Here is a 27,508-nt window from a genome sequence, read left to right as displayed (position 1 = left end):
CAGTGTGAAGAGCAGCTGCTGCTCTCAAATGATGTAGAAACGTCATTTGAGTGCACGCAACATCCTCAGCTACTGAAACTCCTCACAGTGAAGTCTTTATTACAGACTATGAAATGAAGCTCTGGGACACAGACTGGAATAAAAGTCTTTAATTGTTCAACCATGATCCCAAAATAAGCCGCACAGGCAAAACAATGATGTTGCTTCAATAGATACTACCTCAAGATAGAAAAGAAAGATTTCTGTATGTGCTCCCATCCAAACTTCACCCCCCCACCCACCCACCAACTCAGACCCCTCCCCTTTTTTGGAACAACCGTTTACACTGAAAACAGCTTCTTCACTTGGTTTAACATATTTTAATAAGAATGCATATATTTCTCCCCCATCTGAACAGCTGATCGTATAAAAAAGGAAAACAAAAGAAAAGCTACACATTGTTACACTGTCAGATTACATAAGAACCATTATTAGTGTTCGACACCGTTACGTGAGAAAGATTCAGAAACCGATGAGAGAAACTCCACTAGAACTCAACACTACAGAAGACATTAAAAAATGGAATACAAGTTTACTGCAGAAACAGAAACCGTGAGGTTAATGAATACAGACTAGAGCTCAAACCAAGCTAGGAGTCAGTACCTTAAAGACTGATGATCTTAAAAAACAATAATAAAAAAGCAAAATTAAAAGAAAGTGAAATAAAAACAAGGCTAAAAAGGTTTACAGTTCCATCTTTAGACCTTCTTCCACTGGTGCGTTCTTAGAGCATCCGCTCCTGAAATCCCTCCACACTTCCTTCCTCCGTCCAGGGCAGGAAAACAAAGTCTGGAAGAAGAGGGAGGACAACAAAAAGAAAAAGGGTCGGCTCCCGTTCCTCTTCCTCCACGTAGAAACTCCCTCTCTTCCCCAACGACTGTGCGTGTGTGTGTGTATTGTGTGCGAGTGTGTGTGTGTCATGTCAGGCACTTTCCGATTTGCTCGCCCCCCCCCCTCCCCTCCGCAAACTTCCCATCACTCCTCAGGCAAAAATCACCATGCAGATCCATTCAGACAGCTCAGCTGCAGAGGAGAAAAACCAAAACAGCCCGTTAATTTACTGAGAAACGAATTTCCAAAATACAAAACCTAACAGAGGAAACACTTCACAGCTAAACGCAGTTACTAAACCCGTCCCAGGTACTATTATCATTTATGAGATGCAGAGCCCAGTCGAGTTCTTCACCTTCACTATTCCAGACTGAGAGTGTTTAGAGGTCCGTGTCGAACCAGGCCAGCTGATTGGAGTCTGTGGGAGGAAGGCCGTCCATCAGGTCCTGCGCGTGGCCCAGGTCAGGCAGCCCCTCTACGGGGTACTCTGCTCCAGGGTGGTGACCGGCCAACTCGTGCTCCAGCATGCCGTCCATCCCAAGTCCATCCTGACCATAGCCAGAGTGGAAAGAGCGATAACTGGGGTCTGTAATGGCGCAGAAAAGAGAAAAAATTAACAAAACGAAAAACGCTTGATAACGGAAATTATTATTATTACTATTACTACTACTACTACCACCACCACCACCAGCTTTTTACATAAAGGCTGAAACACATTCAATGAAACTCAAATTTAATTACCAAATGATCAGAAAATAGAAAAACCCTCTATATAATAAAGTTTCGGTAAATCTTCAGTGCATCAGTTTTTAAATCAGTCAAACAAGAAACAGGCCTCATTTCACCAACTATTCTCATAAAAAAAAAAGTCTTAAAACCCACTTATGCAGTTTTGGTTCTGACATTCACCAGTGTTCTCTATGTGGGGTTTGTTCTTAGGTAAGAACAGAATCTACACACACACACACACACTCAAGAGCACAAAGGTGAGAACAGTTCTGCGCTTTAAGAACACGCCATGAATCTGACAGACTTTTGCTTAGGACCTTTCTCAAGAACACATTTAAGAACAAACTTAGGGAGATACTGGAAAATGAGGCACAATGAAACTAAACGTTAGCGAATCAGCTGTTGCAGTGCAACTAAATAGCTCCGGCTCATTCAGCTGCAGCTGATAAAGCGCCTTTTACTGCCACGCTGACCAAAGAGCCGTTTTCAGATTTTAAGACAGTGTGGGACGACGGACACTAAAACGGTCTCAGCAACCTGTTTTGGGTTTCCAGATTTTTCCATTACCCTGTATTATTTTAATTTCATTAGAAAACATTCATTAATAAATAAATAAATAAATTCCAGTAATCAGTTTTTCCTAAAACCCATGGCAATATTCTTTTATCCAATTAAAACAAAAACATTGAGCTTTTTATAAATATACCAAGTATTTTCAATAGAACAATTGAAATTAAAAAAAAAAAGAAATAATAATTATGACTAAACAGATAAAATGCATCAAATATCTTACCATCTGGTCTGTATCCAACTGGTTCTCCCTGTACTCCCAAATCCAGACCCATCTCTCCAGTCTGAGGAAGACAGACAAACTACATCAAACACTGCACACGAATCAGCTTCATGTGAGACAGTGCGACTGTGTGTACGTACCTCGTTCCAGGCCATGGGCTCCGTTCTGAACAGGGAGCTGGTCAGTTCCACAGACAGACGCTTCTTGTAGTCCTGAGGTTTGTCCTCTGACATGCGGAACAGCACTGCAGCAGCGTACGTAGCTGGAGGAGAAAGTGGAAACGTATAAATCACTGTTCAGTTCATATCCTTACGCGACGATGCAGTAAAAATAAAACATCACGCTAATAAAGATCTACAGAGAGCAACTGCAATAACCATCAGAGCTACAGCTGACCGGGTCCTCACCAGAGACCCTTTGGTCAGCATGATTGTCGTCTATAAAGCTGACTGGCCCAGCAGGCGCTCTGTAAGGACTTGTCCTTAGGCAGAAGAATAAATGCTGTGCGGTGTGTTGAACACTCACCCACTCCCTCGTTCCTGGAGTGCAGCAGTTCTGTGAGGGGCGCGGTGGCACCCTCTGCCTCAATCGCCTCGGCTGCCTCTTTATCCTGCGCCAGTTCACACAGCACACCCGCCGCCACACGCTGAATGTTTTCAATCGGCGAGTACAGCAACTGCACACAGACAGGAGAGAGACATCACTTAATCAATAATTAAAGGAAACACCAACTACGTTAACAGAACCACAAAACGTTGAAGTTTTACTTGTCTTGCTGAGGAAGAATGGTATAACTTGCTACTCTGCAACGAGTTCCTAGAGGGGCAAATGTTAAGGATGTGGAGAACGACAGAGCGACTATCACTAAATAGGCTGATGCTCGGAAACTGCCAAAATATATTTCTATATTTATGTAAACAGGTTTGCACATTATAGACCGAAAACAACAAGTTTTCCCCTCATCCAGTGCTCAGTTATTTTACTTAGACATGAAAAACATCCACCTCCCTACAGCTGTTTTTAATAAAACAATAAAACATACTTTGTATTCCTCTGCATAGGCCTGGGAAATGATTACTGTTATTGTGATAAACTGCATCAAGTTATAATACGCTTCTCTGGGCATACAATAAAAAAAAAAATAAAAAAATAAAAAAAAAACACTTCCCACCTGTATGTTTGAATACAAACAGAATTACTGCATTCGGTTAAATTGGATTTAGTGCAGCTCAGTGTGTGAAACACTGAACAGAAATCACTGGATTCATTTTACAAAAGAAAATCCTGGATCTCTGTTCTTAGATACTCAAGTATCAAAATGAGCCTAGACGCAGGTCCCCGTTATACAGAGCTCCGCTGTTAGTCTAAATCGGGAGCTGAACAGTGAAAGTTGCCGACTCTCATCTCTGTCTGTGTAAATCCTGCTTTCATAGGCACATTCCCCACTGAATGAGTCAGATTTAACGGCCTTAAATCTGAACGACACTCATCTGCCAGCGGTTCATCAGTCTTTTGAAATCCAGCCGCGCCTCCGCTCTTGGCTCACTGTGCTGTTTACACACCTGACTACACAGATACTGACTACCTAATAGCCACTGAGTTCCTGTGAGGAAGAGAAGGTGTGCTGTACCTGTACAAACAGAGGGATGGTGTTGAGTCCTCTGATAACAATTCTGTTGTGCACATCTCTGGCCAGAATGTGCAGCGCTCCAGTGCAGCCCTCCACAATCTCCTCCATCCGGACACCCTCCTGTAGGACACACAGAGCACAATCAGTCATCTAAACCCTGTTGTTTCTGAATCCACTGACAAAGTTCAGCACATTTAAGGGCTTCTGTAAGATATAACATTACAGCAGTTTTTACACCTAGTTTGTTTTACACCGCAACAGCTAAACTGATGTTTAAGACTGACAGTCCTAAGCACATGTTCAATCATTAAATTTTAGTTATTGATTATTTACCATTTAGATAAGAGGGGAAGGGGAGGTCCACTGCATGCAACAAAAAGTGCCTCAAAAAGAGTAAATGTGGCCCAAATTATACGTGCAAATAGCTAAATAGAAGGGACGAGGAAAGGCGCCACCCCTATTTACTACGTCAGTCTTTCGCTGTGCTTCTTATCAGACAAAAAAATAAACTGCACCAATTTGAATTCAACCAAATCAGGTCATCTCAGGTCACCAATGCCCAGCTAACAATGTATAGCACTATTTTATTGCTCATCTGGTCTTATTAACAACAGCTCATGCTCAGCTTGACTGGTTCACACCAAACAAAGCAGGTGTGAGATCACCCTGAGTCTTAGGGTTTGAACCATCTTAAGGCTCACCACAAACTGCTGCTGGGTGCCTCCCATCGAGGTGCGTCTCTGGGTGTCTTGGTGTGCCCTCACCAGCAGCTGGACCAATCGGGGGATTGCACCCTGCTCGCGCAGTGGAGCGTGATTGGCGGGACACAGTGCCAGGTTACGGATCAGACCTACTGTGGCCTGCAGAAAGACAACGAGACAAGCTGTTTATGAAACTGTCCTTAAGTCAATAAATCAAACATACAGGGCGACATCTTCACTCCTCACAAAGTCTGCTGATTTCCCATTTAAGCACTTGTACCTTAATGAGAGGCCAATGTGAGGGGGGGTGCAGCAGTTTGACCACCACAGGGAGGCCGTAGTGCAAGCGCACAGCATTCTGGGCCATCTCGGCGTCTTGGTGTCTGGAGGTAAGGTGGCGGAGAGCGCAGACAGCAGGCTCAGTGATGTCCTCCCTGTCGCCGGCTCTTAGCACCGTACGGACCAGCGCCTCGATTCCACCCACTTGGCAGACCATCATCTTGTTCTTGTAGTTGTTGCAGGTGAGGTTGGACAGGATGCCGGCGGCACAGGTCACTACGTTTATGTCGTCCGAGCCGAGGAGCTGCACCAGGGTGCCCAGCAGACCCTCCATACCCTCCTACAACACACACGATCCAGACATACAATCAACGCGCAGAACCAAAACTTTAGAACTTTATATTCAGAGTAACTGATTTTCGGGTGTGCAGAGAACGTGATAAAGGATTTAGGATCATCATTTGTTCAATTTTAGCTAATCAATTGCTATCTAGATACGAGAGGGGGTGGGTTATCCGTTGTATGCAACTACTAATGTAAAGCCAAAACTAACCAAATGTGACAAGCAGCTCAAACTCACTGCCGCCCTCTAAAGCAGTTAAAACCTGTTTTTGTAATATATGAATATCTGCTTTCTTATATTTGCATGGGTATCCCTCAAACCCAGACAAAAACACAGAGTTCACATTCAGGTTGTAGAAGTTTAAATCAATTTGATTCATTATTCCAAAACTTTTGGGAATTAAGCACACTTCGATACTGTAAACAGTAATTCTGTTCAGCAAAAGTCAACATTCTTAACCATTTTTAAATATTGTGATTTTTTGCGATATCGCCCACCACTAACGGTGACAGCCATAGATGCCCTTTTCTGGACAGATGTATGTAAAATACCTGCTTAGTGGCAGCATCTGACAAGTTTCTGAGGGTCCAGAGGCAGTTCTGTACGAGACGCTGGCTGGGATCTGTCAAGTGAAGCCCCAGAGCCTGCATTCCTCCTGAAAGCACACAGCACAAGAAAGAAAATGAACTCTTACTGCTAGTTACCGTGTTTTTCAGGCGTGTTGGTGTGCAGGTCAAAGGCAGTGTAAAGCTGAGCGTCACTGACAGCACTTTGATCACTGTGCGAGTGTGTGTGTGTGCGAATATGTAAAACACACCGGCCTCCACGATGGCGGGTTTGTTACTGGAGCAGACGGACAGCACTTTGAGCACACGACTGGTGGTCCACAGCAGCTTTTCGTATGTATAGGTCCTCATGATGTTCACCAGGGCCTGGGGGCCACCACTCGCCAAGATTATCAACTAAAGATGCAAAGACAGACAGTCAGATAAGTGCTCAAAAAGTATTCTCAAAAGAATAAATTACTGAAAGTCAGTCAGTGCACATGTACCTTGCTCTCTTGGTTGCCATAAGCCAGAATCTGAAGGCAGTCTGTGGTGATGGCAAGGAATTTGACGTTGGTCTTGTTCAGAAGGGCAACCATCTTCTGCAAACCACCAGCCAGACGGACAGCCATCTTGGCCCCCTCCTGGTGCAGAAGAAGGTTGTGCAGGGTGGTGATAGCATAGAACAGAACGCTGTCCACTGGAGACCTGCCAGACAGAGATGGACAGAGATTACTCAGCTACAGCGTCTGTTCAGAGGAAGGTTTGTTTACTTCCATTGAACGTAGTCTCTATGGAACACTTGTTTCAAGTGAAGTCCAGACATTTACACAAGGCTGCAGTCAGCTTTGGTCAACAAATTAAATACACAGGAAAGCAGTCTCCTGTACCAAGAACAGTCAGAGTCTGATTAGAAACAAATGTGTTTCCAGACAAAGCAGCACATCACTTTTTCAGAGTAATGCAGCTGCAGCAGATGATCCAACAAGAGTAACAAACTGACTTTACAGGCTCAATAAGCAACATTTTGGAAAGATTGACCACCTTAGGCTCACACTCTGCGATCCAAAGCCACAGTAAACCAAACTTTCAATATAATTAAAAGGTTAAGATGTAAACAGAGGAGTTCAGAGTGGGTTGGTGTGAAACACTCCATTCTAGAGAAACTTACAGAGCCAGAACTGTTCACAGTGGTGGTGATAGGAACCAGACGTCCACATCTAAAGCCGCCCTCACAGAAATTTCCTACATGATATGGTTATGAATTTCACTGCCTGATGACTGAGACACTGTTTTATGATAGTTTTGAGAACAAACTCCATTCACAGTGGAAAGATACATGCAGGGCGCTGTGAGGAAAATAGAAACTATTTCAGATTTTCCACTATTTTCCATCATCAACATTCCATATAAACTCAGAAGACTTGTGTAGGTTCACTGGTGGTTTTGAATAGTAAATAAAATGTCTGCTTGTATTGTAGTCAAGGCGACCCCTGGTTCCCATCACCACCACTGTAAAGACATTTGAACCATTTCACACCAAACCACTCTGAATCACTCACTTTACATCCCAAACACCCAATTACAGAAAAAATAAGTAAATAAAACAAAATTAATCAGAACTCCAAAACAGTGCCTTTAATTTAGGTAATAAGCTGAATCAGAAATGTTGGTGCTGACAGTAATGAGGTTCCCTGTCACGAAACAGAGCTACAATTCTCCAAGTGCCCTCACCCCAGCATCTTGACGAGGGCAGGGATGCCCCCGGATTTGAAGATGGCCAGCAGGCCCTCTCTGTGGTGGGACAGGTTGTGCAACGTTCCAGCTGTGCAGCGGGCCGTCTCCACGTCGCTGGTGTTCTGCATGGTCCTAACGATGGCCGATACCATCTGAGGAGAGCGCATGATGGCGTGGCGTGAGGCCTCCTTCTTTGAGAGCTGGTGCACCATCACAGATGCCTTGTTCACCACCACCTTAAGAAAAAGCAACAGATAGGAAGATTAAAAATAGGCTCATCTAAACATGGTGCTAAATGTTTTCACCTATCCTAAGGATAGCTGTGCATGCTGTTATCTTCAGAATTCTGCAACTGAACTCTGAGGTGTGATTCAGCACAAATGTGTTTTTGGGTCACCATATGGCCTAAAATAAGCAGCCCTTACTCCTACTGTCTTAGAAGAATTTAAGACAAATCTGTACAAAACAAGCTCTGCAAGGTGAGGGATGCTTGCCACAGTGTCAATTCAACACATCTTACAGCCTAAACAATTCACTTGTTTTCCAGAGCAAACTAAACTGGTGTTGAAAATTCAGAGGAAAAAAATAAATAAATAAAACACGTTGACAGCACTATTTACTTAGACGTTTAATTGCTGTTGAAACAAAATCTTGCATCCATTTCTGTTTACATAATTTGAATATGCCAGCTGCTATTCACACTGTCAATTTCCTGCTAAATAAACCAATAAAAATAATTCAATGATTTTTTTCCTTCACCTATAATGTTACTTTTTTGGAGAAAAACTTATTTGAAGAAAACGACAACACTGGTTACAAAAAGCTGAGAACGGCACAAGCAGTATGTATTCAGATTTAGGCTGAAAGATCACCTGGTCTTCATCGTTGAGGAGCTTGGTGAGCTCTGGGATGGCTCTGGTGGCCAGTTCAGCATCATCCTGATAGTTGATGAGATTGACCACTGCGTGTTTGAGCATCTGTGAGGGTTCAGCCAATCGCTGAACGTTGGTAGGGTTGGCGGAGTCAAACTGCGTGGAGGGAATCTGCATGCCCTCGTCCAGGGTCTCGGGGAACATGGCGGCACGCACACGCTGGGCACGGGTCATAGCATACTGACCGTCCATATCTAGAGAGAGACAGTGGCTGTTACCATTACACAGCTACTAATACCGTAAAACAGGACTGCTCAAGACCTGCAGCAGACAGAGATAAACAAGATTTCTGTCGGCGTACAGTCGCACCCCCTGAGCGCCATTAACCGCCAGGTGGTGGAGTTCACTCAGAATACGCATGGAGATTAAAGAGTAACCACCGATTCAGCTCAGCTGCACGGAGACGTACCTGCCACCTGCTCGGGGGTGAAGGGCTGGCTGAAGCCTTGCTCCCACTCATACAGCACCTGGTTGTCCAAATCCTCCTCTTCTGGGTTGCCCTTGCCAGAAAGCGAGGGTGCGGTGGTGGTGGCCCCAGAGTGGATACCTGAGTCCAGATAGGACTGCTGCTGCCAGTGACTCACTGCAGCCTTTCGGTCCTGCTCCATAGCCATGTCCAGTTCCATCAGATCAGCTACAGGGGACAAACAGGGTTAAGTTGGGTGCCCACTATATGACTTAAAATCCTAACATATTTACAAAACAGTCTTTTACAGAAGTTTGTTGGCTACAAAAAACACAAAACGGATCTTGCCGTGATACAAACAGCACTAAATTAGAGTGAACTAGAGCAAACCTGCCTGTGCTTTTGTGCTAAAACACATGAACATTGAGTTGTCTAAAAAATATCAGAAGTCCTCCAATCAAAAGCCTGAAGACTGACCCTTTTCTCTCACACCAACAGATCATCCACTCGACATTCGCTCGCAACGCAGAAAATCATATCAAATTATTAATTTGTCTGAAGGGGCAACTCTGGGTTAAAACTAGGCTAAAAATCACATTTATTCTGCAGCAGAGAACAGAAGATAAAGATACAACAAAATGTTTTATTCTGACCCTTAACATGCTAACAGACTGGTTACAACCTCAGTGATGAAAATTCGCCAACAGGCTCTTACCAAGACCTTCACAAACTCAGAAGAGTTTAGGCAGCATGCGTGTGTGTGTGTGTGTGCTGGAGCGCAGTATGTTTTTCTTCTATAATTAGGATTTTTCCAGGACTACAGTGGACTTATACTCACACTGGGTAGCCATTGCACTGCCAAGCCCTCAGTCCGAACTACTTCCAAATCTGGGGAGAAGGAAAAAAAATTAATAAATAAACAAATAAAGCAAACAAAGAAACCATGAACATAAAGGACAATTCAGCAGCACAAAAGCTGCACTAGCGTAACTTGGCTAAACTGTGGGAGAAGACAGATGATACTGGCTCTAACAATCTGCCTGAAATCTGATCTTCAGCTCTTCATTCCTTTCAGACAACAGCTGTCTGTACAAGAGACTGCAGTCATACAGAGCCTCGAGCTGCGTGTATTCAGGGAAACTCCCTGCATTCAAACAGCAGGGTCTCTCTCTCGCGCTCGCTCACACGCAAAAGTGAGTCATCCTGGCACTGCCAATAAAAACATTCCTGGGGGTGAGTTATCTCCATTCATCAAAACTCTATGGAGGCACAGCACTACATCACCCAAAGAGAGAGCGCAGAAAGAAGTTACAGTAAACAGCTGCGGGTGATCAACACTGACCAGCTCATAACATTCTTACAGGACGGCACTCTAATTTGCCTATTACACCAAAACAGGATTAACTGCACTGTCAGACGGTAAGGATTTAAAAGCCAGTCAAAAGTCACCAAAGACCAGTTTGGTACAGTAGCAACAAACTTAGACTACGCAATTACATTACCATGTATGTTACCAATACTTTGTAGAGAAATTCCATCAACCTCAAAAGTCCTGCATAAATAACTGGTCAAGATGTAATCAGAGTGTCTTCAGTCATTCTGAATGACCTGTCTTCGGTCACTCTGAATGACCGTTTACTCAAATACTGATTTATGGAAGAATTCTGAAAAGTGGAATTCCCCTGCAAAAACAATTCATAGATTAACAATACTGTTTAAAACTTCTGGCTGTTTTTTGTCCCAAACACCAGAAATAAAACTAATTATGAACATTCCTTTAAGTGCCGTGATATTTTTGCCGTATCGCCCACAAAAGCCTACCTTACATTTTTTACTTCACTGACTGCAGCAGACCATCTCTATCTCTCCCACCAGTCAGTGAATCAGTAATGACTCAGCACACACTCTGGTTCCCTTGATTCCTCCACCCTGTCCGGGGGGGGGGCTTTGAGAACAGAATCTGAATGGGGTGTTAATTGGCAAGTTAATGACAGCCAAGTATCGGGAACGTGCGACAAAAACTTAGGCTGGCTAACACCAGCATTAGCCCCAAACCACAGAGGCACACAGCGTCTGGGGGTTGGGGCGGGGGGGGGTTAAAACTGCAGGACTCTCAGAGCAACACAAAAGAAGTCAGTGTTTCCCTTTTAGAGCTGCACTACAAAGAGGCTAATTTTCCACCACTACGCTGTGGACCTGAGACTGAAAGTCAGTCAGTTTTCATTGTAAAAACAAAAAGAACCGACAGGACAATCCAACAACGAATAGAATCGAAGGGCTTTTGGGAAGAGTCGGCCAACACCCAACATTTAACACTGCCGAACGTGTCCACGAGTCGATCCCTGTGCACTGAGACAATAACTACTTCTCAGTTTCAGTTCACGCAGAGATTAAAGGAAAAATGGAAGATGAAAGAGGTAAAGAGCTCCTTAAAATCAAACAGCACTACTACAAACACAGACCTGCCTTAGTCGATCCAAGTGCTCCCTGTAAAACGTGGCAACAAGCTTTATTATTCACTGCACAAGCCTGTCGCTGGTGTGGAAGTTTTCCCAGCCTTCATTTGCCTCTTAATGTGCACATTAAACTAGAGCACATCGAAAAACCCTCAAACTGCAAATACAGGTTACACCAAATGCTGAGCTCATCTTTTAGCTTCCAGTCAGCAGTAAATGTGACTTTGTGGGCCGATTAATTAAACCAACGGACGTGAACTCGCCTCGGCACTCCTCCAGAATGCGAGAGGATGTGGACAAACCCAGGAAAACGGAAATCTCTAACACAGTTAGGTATGGCTTCCTGCACTGACTGAGGGGGAGGAGAGTCTAATGTAAAAGACTCCAACAGCTGAAGAAAAAAAAAAAAAAATAGAAAATAGAAAAACTGTTCACTACGTTTTAAAACATAAGCTAACAAACACCAGGAAACTTAAAATTCTCTGAAATTCCTGCATAATTAACTGATTAACACGTAAACAGGGTCGTTCAGAGTGGTTTGGTGTGAAACGCTCTGTTCTTGAGAAACTTACCAGGTCAGAACTGTTCACAGTGGTGGTGATAGGAACCAGACGTCCACCTCTAAAAGCTCCCTCACAGAAAGTTACTACATGAAATGGTTATGAATTCACTGCCTGATGACTGAGACACTGTTTTATGATAGTTTTGAAAAGATTGAGTTTAAAATCTATGCATGACTGAGAGGAACCTCTATTTTCCATCATCAACATTCCATATAAACTCAGAAGACTCGTGTAGGTTCACTGGTGGTTTTAAATAGTAAATAAAATGTCTATATTTGTGTTGTAGTCATGGTGACTCCTGGTTCCTATCACCACCACTGTAAAGACATCTGAACCATTTCACACCAAACCTCTCTGAATCTCTGTTTACATCACACACACTGAATTATGGGGGATTTTTTAACAAAAACAAGTGAATCAAGATTCCCAACAGATACTGAAGAGAGAACACTACAGCTACGGGTTGAGGCAGGACTGAGTCAGGAGCCTCCATCTACAAGAATCCTGCTGCATGACTGGACTGAAAGTTAGTTTGAATCCATCAAGCGCCTGTAACTAAACGTTACAGCGCCTAAAGGAGCTCAGCAGTAAAGCAGTCATCTCCACTGTTTAGTCGGGTAGAAAAACCCAGGCAGTGAGAGAATTGCTCCATGCTTACTCTGGGGCTGAGCGATTTGGGAAAAATATAGAATTGCAATATTGCGATTATGAGTTAAAATGCAAACAGTTTATGAATTCAGGATCAGGTTTTTTTTTTGCCAAGACCAGAATATCCATTTTTCTGGCTGGAGGCTCATCGCCCGAATACAGTGAGCCAGACAGCCAGTAAGATGTAGTAACAACACAAAGTTTTGGTAGCCTTGATTGATCTAACTCTACAGACAGTTTAGCTCTGCGGTAATAAATTTTCCCACTTAGCATCATTTTTGACAATGTGGGCTATAATTAAAAGTAGCTCTTGCAATTTGAAAACTGCACTGAAATTACGATTTCAATATAAAACCGATTGATCTTTCAGCTCCACCCCACTGTCACCAAAATCTGGAGGTTCTTCTGTGAAGCAGGGCTGAAAGATGAAACACATATAAAAATGCATCTGGAAAGAGAACAGGCCGCTTGCATAAGACATCTAAAGCATTTATCTTTAGATAAAAAATTAAAACTTCATTTGAAGAGAATAAATTTCATGCAACTCACAAAAAAAAAACCAAAGGGAAAAACTTTCACTTAAGATGTTTCATGCACGTGTCCACTGAGCATTTACAAAAGATACACCATAATTTACCAGTCACAATGTAAGTGAATATCACTGATATTTTTCCTCAAATCACCGCGTCCTGCTGTGCAGTGCAGTGAACAGCCTGTCTGGCTGACTGAGAGTCACACAGAGAAAGAGCCCCTTTCAGATACAGGTAATTACAGGAACCCACATTTATGAAAACATCCTGCAGTCGTCGGACGTTCCACTGCGTCTGTGAGGTAGAATGCCGACAGCAAAGCAGACAGAGAGCCTCTAACAGGAGGCGAGGAAATGCAGCGCTGTGAAGTTGTGCCAAAGTTAATAAATTAGTCTTTTTATGGGTGAGGGGCTTAAAAACGCTCAGAGCAAACAGCAGCTTATAAACTTCAGCACTAGTGAGTCCAGCCTGCAGTCACTACATCCAACTACCAATCAGACAACAGAACAGCGTAACAATCTGATCACAGTATTAAAGACTAAGAATTAACGACCGTGTATGTAAACAGCCAATTCCTCGCTCTCGACAGAGCGTCTGATTCAGTCATTCAGAGAAACCACTGTTAAATACTACCTACTGCAGACGGGCTCACGCAATGCAAATACATCACACGGCCGTCAGGAATCTCTGATCTGGTGTGTCACCCAATCCTGACTGATAGCCACTGAGCTACTGGCTAATAAACAAAACCAAGCTAACTTTAAATGTATGTCTTACCTCAGTTCTCGAACAAATAAAGAAAAACATCAATTTATTCGTACTCAGCACTAAACGAATACGATTTTCACCCTTCCAGTCAGAGAAAAAGAGCCGAACTGAGGTAAAATATCTAAATAAAAACAGCCAATTAGCTCCCTGTTAGCTTGTTATCAGTCATTCCTGTGGTCTGAGTGATCCTCTCTCTACTGTGATGATTTGAGGACCACAGTTATATGGCTGTAATACGACTTTCAACTTCCTAGCAGTAACATTTGTGATTAGCCTTCATTCTGCATTAGGCAGCTGGCGGAAAATAACCAAAATATTTCAAAACAGCCCCGAAAAAAGCTGTAGTTTTTTTCCAAAGACCCTGCGTGAGTCAGATGTTGCTGACTACAGAAACCTGTAGCACTGCTGTAAGAGGAGTGTAGACATTTACAACAGATGTAGATGTGTTATTCCTCTCTTTTGTGTCCCTTTGAAGCAACACTGCTAACTCTGCTTCAGGACTAGTGCTGCCTTCATGTGCTACCAGAATTATGATAAACATGAGTTCCTGACTTGGAAGTTGCACATGAACACCCCCCTCAGGTCGGAATTTCTCGTAGAAAATTCAGAGAATGTTGATACCAGAGTTCCCAAAATGAGGTGACCTGCAACATTTCAACATGGCGGAAAAAAGGACAGATTCAGAATTGGATGGTACTATTTTAATTATTTTTAACAGCGTAACTGTACTTAACGGTTGTTTTACACATTATTTTAATCTGTAATCTGAGCATTTAATTTGATACAGAACAACGCTATTTATCATTCTATCCACAGCTAATCAAACAGGATTTCCCCAATAAGCAGGTGAGAACGAACCTCGCATCTATCACCAAGGCACTCGAACATGACACTCCGACTAGCACGAGATCTAGATCTTCCGACTAGCACGTGAAGGCAGCGCAGCTACAACAGTACGGTACCCAGACTGTCTGTACTTCAGATTCTGGGACCTCCTCGTACTGAAAGCCTCGACTGCTGCAGGAGCAAAAACTAAACCGCTTGTCATTCGCAAAGACTCCCGACTAGGATTTTAAACAGTAGCAAAACCCAAAGCACAGCAATTCATGAGAGGCGGGCAGCGTTGCACCACCCACATCCATGTGGAACTGATTTAGAAACTACATCCTCATAGCAAACAGGACAAAGCCTGACCAGCCCCATTTTACGGGTTCATTAAAGCTGCTCCACTGGGAAGCTGGAAACCTGTTCTGATGAACTGGAGAAGCAGAAAGCGTGAATTAACTGACCATCACAGAAGCGTTTAGAGTGGTGCACAACACATAGTCCATGGGCCAGTCTCCCATTTAGAGCAAGCTGAAACCTAGATCAGTGGTTCCCAGCCTGACCCTCCAGACCCATCTCTCTGTGTGTGTGTGTGTGTGTGTGTGTGTGTGTGTGTGTGTGTGTGTGGCGTTTTGGGTTGGAACAAAAATGTGGACCGTCTGAGGACCAGGCTGGAAGCAAGTGACTCAGAAAACAGTTGTTAGGACTGGTTTAGTGCACCTGGTTTAAACCTGGACAAAACTGCAGTGCTTTTTTCAGTTTAGGTTTAATCTGGGTCTGGGAAACTGCCCCAGGATTGACTATGTTGGTGGATTGTTGCAATTAGTCCAAGTCTAGGACTCGCTCAGCGGCAGTGAAAAATGTCCAAGTTTGATTTGCTTTCTCTCAAAACAGTAGAACATCAGCTGCTCAGGTCAGGGGTGCAGGCCCATTACAAACTACACTGTAGAAAAACCCTAGAAAATAAAACAGGGCTCCCTTCACACGCAGGACTTCTTCACTCATCTGATCTCCACCTGTATTTTCCGTGTCTGTGTCGTAAAGGAAAGCGGACGCAGAGCTTCAGGGTTTTCCCCACTATTTAACAGCTAACTGATCACAGAGAGACAGAGAGACTATAACCGCCAGGGCTGCAGCCCCACATCCCCCACTCAGACACTAAAAAAAGGCCCCCAATAACCTCTTTAGTTTCCACAGAAGTAGTCCAGAGTCCACTTTAGCTAACTTTTGGGTAAAGAAGTGATCTAGCACTTAAATTGAGTCTAAAAACATCTGCTCCAAATTCAGAGACGTGACAATGGCTTAAAATCCTACTGTAAACACTGCCGTCATACACACTCCGCTCAGACACCCAGAGCTGCGTTTTATTCCAAACACTCACCAAAAGCTCCATATTTACCTGCTGAGTAACAGGTTAGCTAAAGAACAAAGCTGCAGGCGAGTCTACATCTCCAGCTGTTACTTAGCAAAAAGGCCAAAACTTTATACCTAACATAGATGAACTCCGCCGATTTTTCATAATCTTCGCATTGTTAAACAGTTAAGAAGTAAACAGAGCGGTTTGGTGTGAAACGCTCCGCTCTAGAGAAACTTACCGAGTCAGAACTGTTCACAGTGGTGGTGATAGGAATCAGACGTCCACCTCTAAAAGCTCCCTCACAGAAAGTTCCTACATGAAATGGTTATGAATTCACTGCCTGATGTCTGAGACACTGTTTTATGATAGTTTTGAGAACTTAAAATCTATTCATGGTGGAGGGATACATGCAGGGCTCTGTGAGACAAAATAGTCCCCCCCAAAAAAGTTCAAATTTCAGATTTTCCACTATTATCCCCCCCATCATCAACATTCCATATAAAACTCAGAAGACACGTGTAGGTTCACTGGTCGTTCGGGATAGTAAGTAAAAGGTTTATATTATAAATGTTATGTGTATATTTGTGTTGTAGTCATGGCGACCCTTGGTTCCTATCACCACCTCCACTGTAAAGAAATCTGAGCCTCTACAAAATCAACCATTTCACACCAACCCACTCCGAATCACTCATCTTACATCTCACACACTCAGTTAAGGAGGAATTCTGAAAAACTGGTAGAATTCCCCTTTAAGTTAGGTTAGCTGTTTAGCTAACCGCCATGTATGGTCCCTTTAAGATGTTCAGAGATGTGATTTTTACTAACCTATAAAGACATAACTGCTTTTCTTTTAGTTTGTCCGGCACAAACAGCAAACTGACGAGTTAAAGACATTAACATCACTAAACGAGAAACATCAGCTCCCGTTAGCCGCCAAAGCTAGGCTGGCCAGAAGAACGCTAACGTAACCTCGCTTAGCAGAGCCTCAAACACGCAGAAAACTGACTGAAATGGTATCAATATGGTCCATTTCATCACGACAGGTAACGGACACCTTAACGATTAAAGCTAATCTCCAAATCTGAGTATTAAAAAGGCATCTTTGTCCTCCAGTTCTCCAAAAATGCATGAAAAGCAGGTTCGCCAGCTTCGTTTTAGAATTTACCCGGTCCACCTTAAATGATGCAGCAGTTGTTATTATAACGCCTCAGGCAAAAGACTTCAACTGCCGCACCATTTAAGGTGGTACGGGAAAATTCCAACAACAATCTGGTGACACCCTCAAAACGGCTCAACTCCACAGACTTACCTAACGTTAAACAGATAATCCGTTTCGACAGGTTTACAGAAGCGCCGAACAGCCGTCTGAAGCGGATTTAACCAGCAGGACCGGCCGGTTGTGTTCTCCGGACTGAGATTCGCTCCGAAACCGCGGAGCTCCAAACTGGACCTTAAAATGGCGGCGCACCGAGGACGCTCTCACGCCAAGAATGCGCTTCGTGTATCCCGACGCGTCCAAGAAACTAGAGCCATCTCACACTGCCGTGCGTTTACGATGACTTTAACATTCAAACTGCGTTGTTACAACATACATAACAGAAAAACATCGCCTTAAACGTAAAAACGGGCTTTATTCCCGCAGGTTGTCATGCGTTTTAAGCCAAACTCCCGGCTTAAGCTGTTGGACCGCGGAATGATACGGCAGATGTGTCTAGGGCGAGGTACATTCATTAGTTTGGAATGTGAGTGTTTCCGGATCTACTTCCACAGCGAAACTGTTCATTTAGTGCATTAAAGCGCTTTGTAGAGCAGTTTCAGCCTAACAGGCTGTTTGAGATCTGTGACTGACAGATTTACCCTTTAACTCTCTATTGAGAGCAGAGTTCGCAAATAGAAAATTTATTTTTATTTCGTTAAAATGGACAGAACTCATACAGAGGTGTATGATTTGTTTTAAGAACAGGATTTTATCTACCCAAATATTGGCAATGAAGCTGGCTAACTTCACAGTTTGTTGACCTTTAAATACTAAAAATGCTTTAATAAACTCTTTCATTGTATTTTAACATTAAATGTATTTACATGAACTTAATAATCTGATAACTGCAGAAAATCAGATTGTCAGTAACTGGTTCAGTGTGTTTTCATGCTCTTAATAGTAATCGGATTTCTGCTTTACAACCAGCCAATAAACTCACAGACATGACGTGAATGTGGCTTCATGTTTTGACTTTTTTTAAAACATCATGTCACTTTGTCAGAAAATATAAGCTACGTTATCTAGAACATTTAAATTCTGCATTCCAGCGAGCAAAAGTGCTGTGCTGCGTCTCGCGGGTGTTATGTTAAACGCTGCACGCTGTTTCCGGGACGGCGCTCTGTTTTCACGCATGCGCAGACTGAGAGAAACGAAAGAAATCAGAGTGAGAGTTTACAGCACTGAGAAACCCCATTACTGAGCTCAGATCCAGCCTCTTTGTCAGATTTCCAGACATTAAAGCCACAGTAAGTGATTCTGGAGAATGATTGTTGATATTTGAACTCAACAGCAAAATAAACACCCACCCCCCACTTCAGTGCTGCTTCAGAAGCTCTGCCTCCCCAAATTCACGGACAGATAGATAATAATAATCGATATTCCATTACTCATCAGAATTAAGCATCAATGTGAATGAGTGAAGAAGACAGTAAAATTTGTTTCAGATTTATGAGCTGTTTTTGTTCAGGTTTTGTCTCTCAGACTCAGACTGATCTGTTTATGAAGCTTTGTAGGAGAGAATAAGTTTCTGAAAGTCTTAATTTACATTTTCAGTAAAATACAACAACAGAAAAAATACAGTAAAATAATATGCTTTTATTGGTTTGCTGATCAAATATGAGTGAAATTCTCCTACAACTTCATTTTATTTTATTGCTGTTGCTCAGCTCCACTTCTTACAATTGGTTTTATGTTTTATGTTTTCAGTCATAATTAACTTCTACCAGATCATTTTTCCAGCTTCTCTTTATCTCTCACAATTAAACAGGCTGTTTAAATGAAGACTGATATATGTAAATAAGCTCTGTTCTGATTGGCTGCCCTGTGATGTGTCTCATTCAAAAAGCACTCCGGGCTGAAACACTCCTTATAACTTCCCTCACTGAGGAAATATTTAGCAAACAGGCAGAGCAAACGATTTCAGATTTAATGTTTTACATCAGGAATATCAGCTTCTTCTGATTTTCGAGTCTGAACACTGCTGTGTAGAACTAACCCATATAAACACTCAGTCATCCCGACATCAAATTACTGTTTAAATAAGAACCTGGGAGGTGTTCAATGGGAGGAAATGTGCTCACCGGGGTATGTCAACATGTATGTAAGTATGTATTGAGTTGTATGGTCAGATTATTTATTCTGGTGTGTGTGGCACAAAGCAAACTTCCTTTACTGGACACTAAGTTTATCTAATATGGTCTGTAGAGGATGGTTTCTAAAGCGTTTAAATTAGCACTAATCTAGCACTCAACGAACAATGACTTGTACTGCACTAAAGCTGTGTCTGAATCGTGTATCATTCTTTTTCTGCACTGTGTATTTTTCTTAGCTGAAGGCTAGCTTGTGCTAGCTACAAGAGCTGCATGTGAACCTGCAGTTCTGAAATGTTTGACTGCAGCTTTTAAGGATGTTTCTACTGATTGTTCAAATATCCTCCATATTGGAGTGTGTGAAATGTAAACAGAGAGATTCAGAGAGGTTTGGTGTGAAATGGTTCAGATGTCTTTACAGTGGTGGTGATAGGAACCAGGGGTCGCCATGACTACAACACAAATATAGACATTTTATTTACTATCCAAAAGCACCAGTGAACCTACACAAGTCTTCTGAGTTTATATGCGATGTTGATGATGGAAAATAGTGGAAAATCTGAAATAATAGGTTTTCTTTGAAGACTAGATAAGTGTTGTTGAGTCTGTGATGGAGATCAGTCATCTACAGTGTAAGTAATCAAAGGCTATTGAGAGTCACACCAGTGTTAATTCTAAAGATTTAAACCCCTTAAATGGCCAGAGCCCACCAGTGGTCCCAAAGCTTTATTACACACTTCTATAATCTAAGAACAGCTCAGCCAGTTTGCACTGAACTCTGTATCACACACTCGCCCCCAGTGCAGCGCAGAGAGAGAGAGAGAGGATAAATCACGCAATCAAACCTTTGTTCTGACACTAAAACCTAAAACAGCCACACTGAGATCATCTGCTCAGTCAGGGAGGAAGTGAAGTGATGTCACAACCAGCGTCACTCAGAAACAGGAGAAATTCGAAAGAAACATCAGATGTGCTTCCTGTGGAAAACCAGATCTTCACTGAGATGCACAAATTTAACCACAGGGCTGAGTAAATAAGTAAATAAGGACGTGTTATGAAGGCATTATACCACACACAATACACAGTCCTCATTATACCATACACAATTTACAGTGATTATATCATAAAGAATTTACACTTGTCATTATACACAGTCATCAATATACCATATACAATATGAAGTAATCACTATGCCATATACAATATACAATCATCATTACATCATATACAACATACAGCCATCATTATACGATATACAATATACAGTCGTCATTATACCATATACAATATACAGTCATCCCTATATCGTTTACAATATATAGTAGTCATTATACCATATACAATACACAGTCGTCATTATACCATATACAATACACAGTCATCACTATTCAATATGTGATTTACAGTTATCACTATACCATATACAGTTTACAGTGATTATATCATAAAGAATGTAGCGTTGTCATAATACCACATAAGGTCATCATTATGGTATGTGTGGACGGGATATGAAAAATATGTGTTAACAGTATGTGTGGACAGTGTATTAACAATATATGTGGACAGTATATTAACGGTATGTGTGGACAGTGTATTAACAATATGTGTGGACAGTGTTTTAACAGTGTGTGTAGACAGTGTATTAACAGTATGTGTGGACAGTATGGAGGGAGGGGAGAGGGAGGGAAGGAGACAGAGGAAGAGAGAGATAGATAGGTAGAGAGAGAGAGAGAGATATTCCTATTACAGATTATGGCCATGATGCATAAACACATGGAAAAGGTGAGGTGGGGAATTTTGCATCTCATCAAATAGTCAAAGAGGCCTTAATTCGGATGGTGGTGATAGTGGCTTTTCGGTAAAATGTTGAAAGATGGTAGTCTCCTGAAAGGTTTTGATTATTTTATCATTTTTATCATTGGATTGGACATGTGGTGCTTGGCCGTCAGAATATGTGACCACACTGCATCTCCACAAAAAATGTGAAAAACCAACCAAATGTATTGAGAGGATGTACCATTCCTTCACTTTTTCAGACAAAAAAGAGGGGAGTGGACAGATATCATCAGAATGTGTGACTGTATGTCTACAAAAAAATGTGAAAATCCAACCAAATCAACCAACAACAAAACGCTTTAAAGTGACTTACTTTTCCTTTCAGCCAAAAAAAGCCTTCATGACAAGGCATTGCTAGACAGTTGCTATGGTGTACCAGGTGAATGTTAAGGTCTTACTGGGCAGTTCCTATGATGTCCAAGGTGGTTGCAAAGCTGTTGTTAGGCCGTTGCTATGGTTTCCCTGTTGGTTGCTAAGGTGTTGCTAGGCAATTGCTATGGTATGCCAGGTGGTTTGTAAGGGGTTGCTAGGCGAATGTTATGATATGGCAGTTGGTTGCTAAGGTATTGGTGGGCAGTAGTTATAAGATCATACGTGGTTAAGACAGTGCTGGTAAGTGGACGTTAAGGCATCCCAGGTGAATCCTAAGGTGTTGCTAGGCAGTTGCAATGGTGTCCTGTGTGGTTGCTAAGCTGTTGATGGGTCGTTGACATGGTATCCTAGGAGGTCTAACCCTAAGCCTAACCCTAACCCAGTTGCTAGGTGTTTGTTATAGCGTGTTAGATGGTTGCTAAACAGTTGCTAAGCAGTTGTTTTCTTGTCCTACCTGGTTGCTAAGCAGTTGTTAGGCGGTTACTATGGTGGTTTTGGTGGTTGCAAAGTGGTTGCAAAGCAGTTGCTAGGCAGTTGCAATTGTGTCCTAGGTGGTTCCCAAGAAGTTGCAAGGCAGTTACTATGGTGTCATTAGTGGTTGATAAGCAGTTGCTAGCCAGTTGCTATGGTCTCGAAAAGGGGTTTCTAGGTAGGTGATAGGTAGGTGATAGGTGGGTGTTATGGTGTACTAGGTGGTTGCTAAACAATTGCTAGGTGGTTGCTGTGGTGTCCTTGTTATTGCTGAGCAGTTGCTAGGCGGTTGCTATTGTGTCTAAGGTGCTTGCTAAGCAGTTGCTAGGCAGTTGCTAGGTGGTTGCAATGGTGTCCTAGTTGGTTACACCTAGCCCTGCTGCCTGGATATTCCAGCAAAAGCCTTAACAAGCTTCAGTTAGTCCAGAACGCTGCAGCCAGAGTCTCACAAGAACTAGAAAGTTTGACCATATCAGCCCAGTTTTATCAAACCTGCACTGGTTGCCAGTTAAATTTTGCATTGATTACAAAATTCTTTTACTTACATATAAAGCTCTAAACGGACTCGCATCTCAGTACCTGAGTGAACTTCTCTCATGCTATGAACCATCACGCCTACTTAGATCACAAGGTGCTGCTCACTATTAGTACCTAGAATTAATAAAGCTACATCAGGGGGCGGAGCTTCTCATACGAAGCCCCCCAGCTTTGGAATAATCTTCCAGTCAGTGTTCGGGACTCAGTTACAGCCTCAGTCTTTAAGTCTAGGCTAAAAACCCACTTGTTTAGTGGAGCCTTTTAACGAGACCTGCCGGAGTCTCTGCTGCTCTGTTAACACTGTAACCTGTGATCAGTCACTCTTTACAGACTCTGTGTGTTTCTTTTTCTTTGCCGAGTTGAACAGCTGCCCACCCTGTGCGTCTGATGCTGTTGCCTCTTCTTGATTGATCAGGTGCCACTGCTCACCAGCCTTCTAGACCCATTTGACCACCATGGAGCTTCTTGCTGTACAATGCTGTGCAAACCTCAACTGCATGAACTGCCCCTCCTGATGATGATGCTGCTGCTGCTGCTGCTGCACGGACTCGAACTATTTAATTATAACCATTGCTTCACTTGTTTCTCGTTTTGTATTCTAATATTTTATACTAATGCTAGACGGTTGTTATGGTGTTTTAGGTGGTTGCCAAGCAGTTAATAGGCAGTTGCTATGGTGTCCTAGGTTGTAGCTAAGCAGTTGCTAGGTGGTTGTTAAGATGTTCTTCTTGCTTACTTGACAAACTACAGGCAACTCGGCAACCTCAGACTACAATTCCCAGAACTCCTCACTCCATCACATGACTCAGGGCTTGTCCAGATCCACCTATCAACATTTAGCTTTCCCGGACTTCTAATCAGCTTCACCAGTTCCTCAGTGTATTTAACCAGTCTGTTTGTAATCTTTCTTTGTGAAGTATCGTCACCTTGTTGTGCAGACTGAACGTTTTTTCATGTCTGTTTATCTGTTTATGTGTATGACCTATTTTCCGTCTATGCTTTTTGTCTTGCCCCTTTGCTTAGTTTTGGATCTCCGGTTTGTGTTTTTCAGCTGTGGTTTTGGATCATCCTTTTGGCGTTAAATCTTTTAACTCAAGCCTCATCTGTGAGCATCTGGTTCCGTCTGCCACTGTTACACTATGGTGTAGATTGTGGTTGTTAAGCAGGTGCTAGGCAGTTGCTATTGTGTCCTTCATGGTTCTTAAGCATTTGCTGGGTGGTTGCTATGGTGTACTTCAAGGTTGCAAAGCAGTTACTGGTCCATTCCTACAGTGTTTAAGGTCAGGGGTTCTCAACCTTTTCCACCCCAAGGCCCACCTGTTTATACACACAAAGCATATCGGAGGAAAACTAAAATCAGCTTTTTTTTAAATACAATTTTCTTCTTTGTTTCTATGCTGACTCTGAACACATGAAAATTAGGGCCTGAAAAAAGATCAGAGCAGTTCACAGAAACCAATATTACAGTTATTCTCCACTGGCTTTGTCACAAGAGTGTATGTTTGATTTCAGGATGACTCTTTCATTTTGAGAGTTTTTGTAATTCGTTTGAAATAGCCGAACCACAGTTCTTTCACTGGGTTTTTTCACTGGGCTTTAGTGTCTTGACAATCAATCATAATGATAAACCTTATTTTATATCTGCTTCTGTAGTACTGGTTTATCAATTTGAGTTTAACCACTCAGGTCGCTGATGCTCACCATTAGTGAGCCGAAATTAAAAGCCGATCTTCACTATTTTTAAGGCTCGTCTGTTCAGCTGCAGCTCGAGCTGCAGGAATGACATGAGGGCAAATGAGAGTCTGTAACTAGTCAGATGTAACAAGCCGATCACAGAACGCGCTTCCCTCAGCAGTGAACTGAACCAGAGTTTGTATGGAAGCGGACGGATGTTTTTTAATGGTTGTCTTATGGTTTTGTTATGGTTTTCTAATAGCTTTGTGATGGTTTTCTAATATTTGTGTAATGGTTTTCTAATGGTGTTCTAATGGTTTTCCGATGGTTATATAATAGTTTAGTTATGGTTTTCTAATGGATGTCTGATGGTTTTGCAATGGTTGTCTAATGGTTTTCAAATGTTTTTCTGATGGATGCCTAACGGTTGTCTAATGGTTTTCGAATGTCTTTTTTAATGCTTGCCCCCAGTTTTTCTAATGGTTTTATGATTGTTTTTAATGGTTGTCTAATGGTTTTCTAATGTTTTTCTATTGTTCTTCAAATGGTTGTGTGATGTTTTCTAATGGTTATCTAATGGTTTTAAATGGTATTCTAATGGTCATCTAATGGTTTTATGATGTTTTCTAATGGTTGTCTAATGGTTGTCTGTTGGTTTTGTAATGGTCTTCTAATGGCTGTCTAATGGTTTTATAATGTTTTGTTGATGATTTTCTAATAGCTTTGTGATGGTTTTCTAATATTTGTGTAATGGTTTTCTAATGGTGTTCTAATGGTTTTCCGATGGTTATATAATAGTTTAGTTATGGTTTTCTAATGGATGCCTGATGGTTTTGTAATGGTTGTCTAATGGTTTTCAAATGTTTTTCTGATGGATGCCTAACGGTTGTCTAATGGTTTTCGAATGTCTTTTTTAATGCTTGCCCCCTAGTTTTTCTAATGGTTTTATGATTGTTTTTAATGGTTGTCTAATGGTTTTCTATTGTTTTTCTAAAGGTTTTCTGAAGGCTGTCTAGTGGTTTTTTAATGGTTTTCTGATGTTTTCTAATAGTTTTTGATGGTTATCTAATGGTTTTATGAGAGGTTTTCTCATGGTTTCTGATGCTAATGCTTTTTGGATGGTTGTCTAAAGGTTTGTCTGATGGTTTTCTAATGGTTATCTGATTGTTGTCTGATGGTTTTCTCATTGTTTTCTTATGGTTGTGAGATCTTTTTCTAATTATTGTAGTGGTTGCAGGGCATTGCTATACAGATGTCATGCTGTACATAGCTGTTGTGTTGTCAGGCGGTTGCTAGGCGGTTGCTACGGTGTACGCAATGGTTGCCAAGCTGTTGCTAGGCAGTTGCTATGGTTTATGGTTAGCCGGTTGCTATGATGTATGTAGTGGTTGCCAAGCCGGTGCTTGGAGGTTGCAATGGTGTACATAGTGGCTTACCCAGCAATTGCTAGGTCGTTGCTACGGCTTACATACTTGCTGTTGAAAAGGTTGCTATGGTGGTTTCTATGGTGTATATAGTGGTTGCCAAGCAGTTGCTAGGCTGTTGCTATGGTGTACATAGTGTTTTTCAAGCGGTTGTTAGGCAGTTGCTAAGTGGTTTCTATGGGGTCTGTAGTGGTTGCCAAATGGTTGCTAAGCGGTAGCTAAGTGGTTGCTATTGTGTATGTAGTGGTTGCCAAGCAGTAGCTAGCCAGTTGGTAAAGTGTACAAAGTGGTGGTCAAGCAGTTGCTAGGTAGTTGCTATGCTGAACATAGTGGCTGCAAAGCAGTTGCTGGGCGGTAGCTGTGGTGTACGCAGTGGTTGACAAGCAGTATCTAGGCGGTTGCTATGGTGTATGCAGTGTTTGCCAAGGGATTGCTGAGTGGTTGCTATGGTGTACACAGTAGCTGCCAAGCAGTTGTTATGTTGTATGTAGTGGTTGACAAGTGGTTGCTCAGTAGTTGCTATGGTATACTCAGTGGTTGCAAAGTGTTTTGCTAAGGTGTACTTGCTGATTGCCAAGCGGTTGCAAGATGGTTACTGTGGTGGTTAGGTGGTTAGGGTTAGGTAGCAGTTGCTATACAGTTGCTATGGTGTACTTACTGGTTGCCAAGTGTTTGGTCGGTGGTTGCTATGGTGTATGTAATGGTTGCCAGGCATTTGCTATGCATTTGGTGTAGTGTATGTACTAGTTGCCAAGTGGTTGCTATGGTGCACGTACCGGTTGCCAAGCGGTTTGCTAAGGTGTACATGCTGGTTGCCAAGAAGTTGCAAGATGGTTGCTATGATGGATGTACTGGTTGCCAAGCAGTTGCTATGCGGTTGTTATGGTGTATTTACTGGTTGCCATGTGTTTGGAAGATGGTTGCTATGGTGTACTTACTGGTTGCCAAGTGGCTGCTCTGTGGTTGCTATGGTGTATGTACTGGTTGCCAAGTGGTTGCTATGCGGTAGCTATGGTGTATGTACTGCTTGCCAAGCGATTGCTATGTGGTTGCTATGTATACATACTTTCTGCCAAGTGTTTCTTTGTTGTACAAACTGGTTGCCAAGCGGTTGCAGAGAGGCTGAATACTTACTCCCTGCCCAACTGACCCTTTGTTAACACTGCTAGGTTGCCCAGGTCAGCCAGACAAGGTCAGAGAATTGGTCTCATCTTGGGGCCTATTCCAGCTAGTCTCCCTGAGCGATGGGTAGAAAATCAGGACCCAGTCTCTAGGCACCCCATGGATGCAAGCCAGCCATGAACGGATTGGATCTTCTTGGGGTTGTACACCAATGGCGGACTGGTCCCTCCACCGTTTAGGTGCAGGCATTCATCAAGCTTCTACCAGAGGTTTGGTTTGGGGCCTTAGGGTTAGGGCCAATGCTATGCTTAAGCTTAAGGCCATGTTTTAGACTCAAGGTGGGCTTATGCCTAGGATTGGGTTAGGGCCAGGCCAAAGGTTTGGTTTAGGCCCTGGGTTATGTTTCGGTTTTTAAGGGTTGGGGTTAATGCTCTGCTTAGGCTCAAGATTATGTTTTGTGCTCAAGATAGGCTCAAGCTTAGCATTGGGCTAGGGCCAGGCCAGAGGTTGGGTTTAGGCCTTAGGTTATGTTTGGGGTTTTAGGGTAGGGCTAATGCTGTATTTAGGCTTAAGATCAAGTTTAGGCTCAAGGTAGGCTTAAGGTTAGGTTTT

General features: G+C 42.5%; 1 protein-coding gene across 2 annotated transcripts; it reads right to left on the bottom strand.

Moving 5' to 3' along the window:
• Nucleotides 1-134: 134 nt before the first annotated feature.
• On the bottom strand, nucleotides 135-17,610 carry LOC118821084 (catenin beta-1-like). 2 transcript variants are annotated; one of them, XM_036589511.1, is made up of 16 exons: nucleotides 17,422-17,610; nucleotides 9,804-9,853; nucleotides 8,969-9,193; nucleotides 8,500-8,753; nucleotides 7,625-7,863; nucleotides 6,397-6,598; nucleotides 6,163-6,307; nucleotides 5,897-6,000; nucleotides 5,004-5,342; nucleotides 4,724-4,882; nucleotides 4,023-4,142; nucleotides 2,918-3,068; nucleotides 2,533-2,654; nucleotides 2,393-2,453; nucleotides 1,226-1,456; nucleotides 135-1,062 (listed from the first exon to the last, which is right to left on the bottom strand). In XM_036589511.1, exons 2-15 carry the CDS (start codon nucleotides 9,814-9,816, stop codon nucleotides 1,251-1,253), a joined length of 2,340 nt encoding a protein of 779 aa, XP_036445404.1. In that variant the 5' UTR covers nucleotides 9,817-9,853; nucleotides 17,422-17,610; the 3' UTR covers nucleotides 135-1,062; nucleotides 1,226-1,250. The 2 variants fall into 2 exon arrangements, with proteins under 2 accessions (XP_036445404.1, XP_036445405.1); XM_036589512.1 differs by lacking the exon at nucleotides 17,422-17,610 and adding an exon at nucleotides 16,351-16,393.
• Nucleotides 17,611-27,508: the final 9,898 nt, after the last annotated feature.

This window comes from Colossoma macropomum, unplaced genomic scaffold (genome assembly GCF_904425465.1).
Source record: "Colossoma macropomum unplaced genomic scaffold, Colossoma_macropomum, whole genome shotgun sequence".
Classification (NCBI taxonomy): domain Eukaryota; kingdom Metazoa; phylum Chordata; class Actinopteri; order Characiformes; family Serrasalmidae; genus Colossoma; species Colossoma macropomum.
The sequence above is the reverse complement of the archived record's forward strand: the minus strand, read 5'-3'. Positions and strand labels throughout refer to the sequence as shown.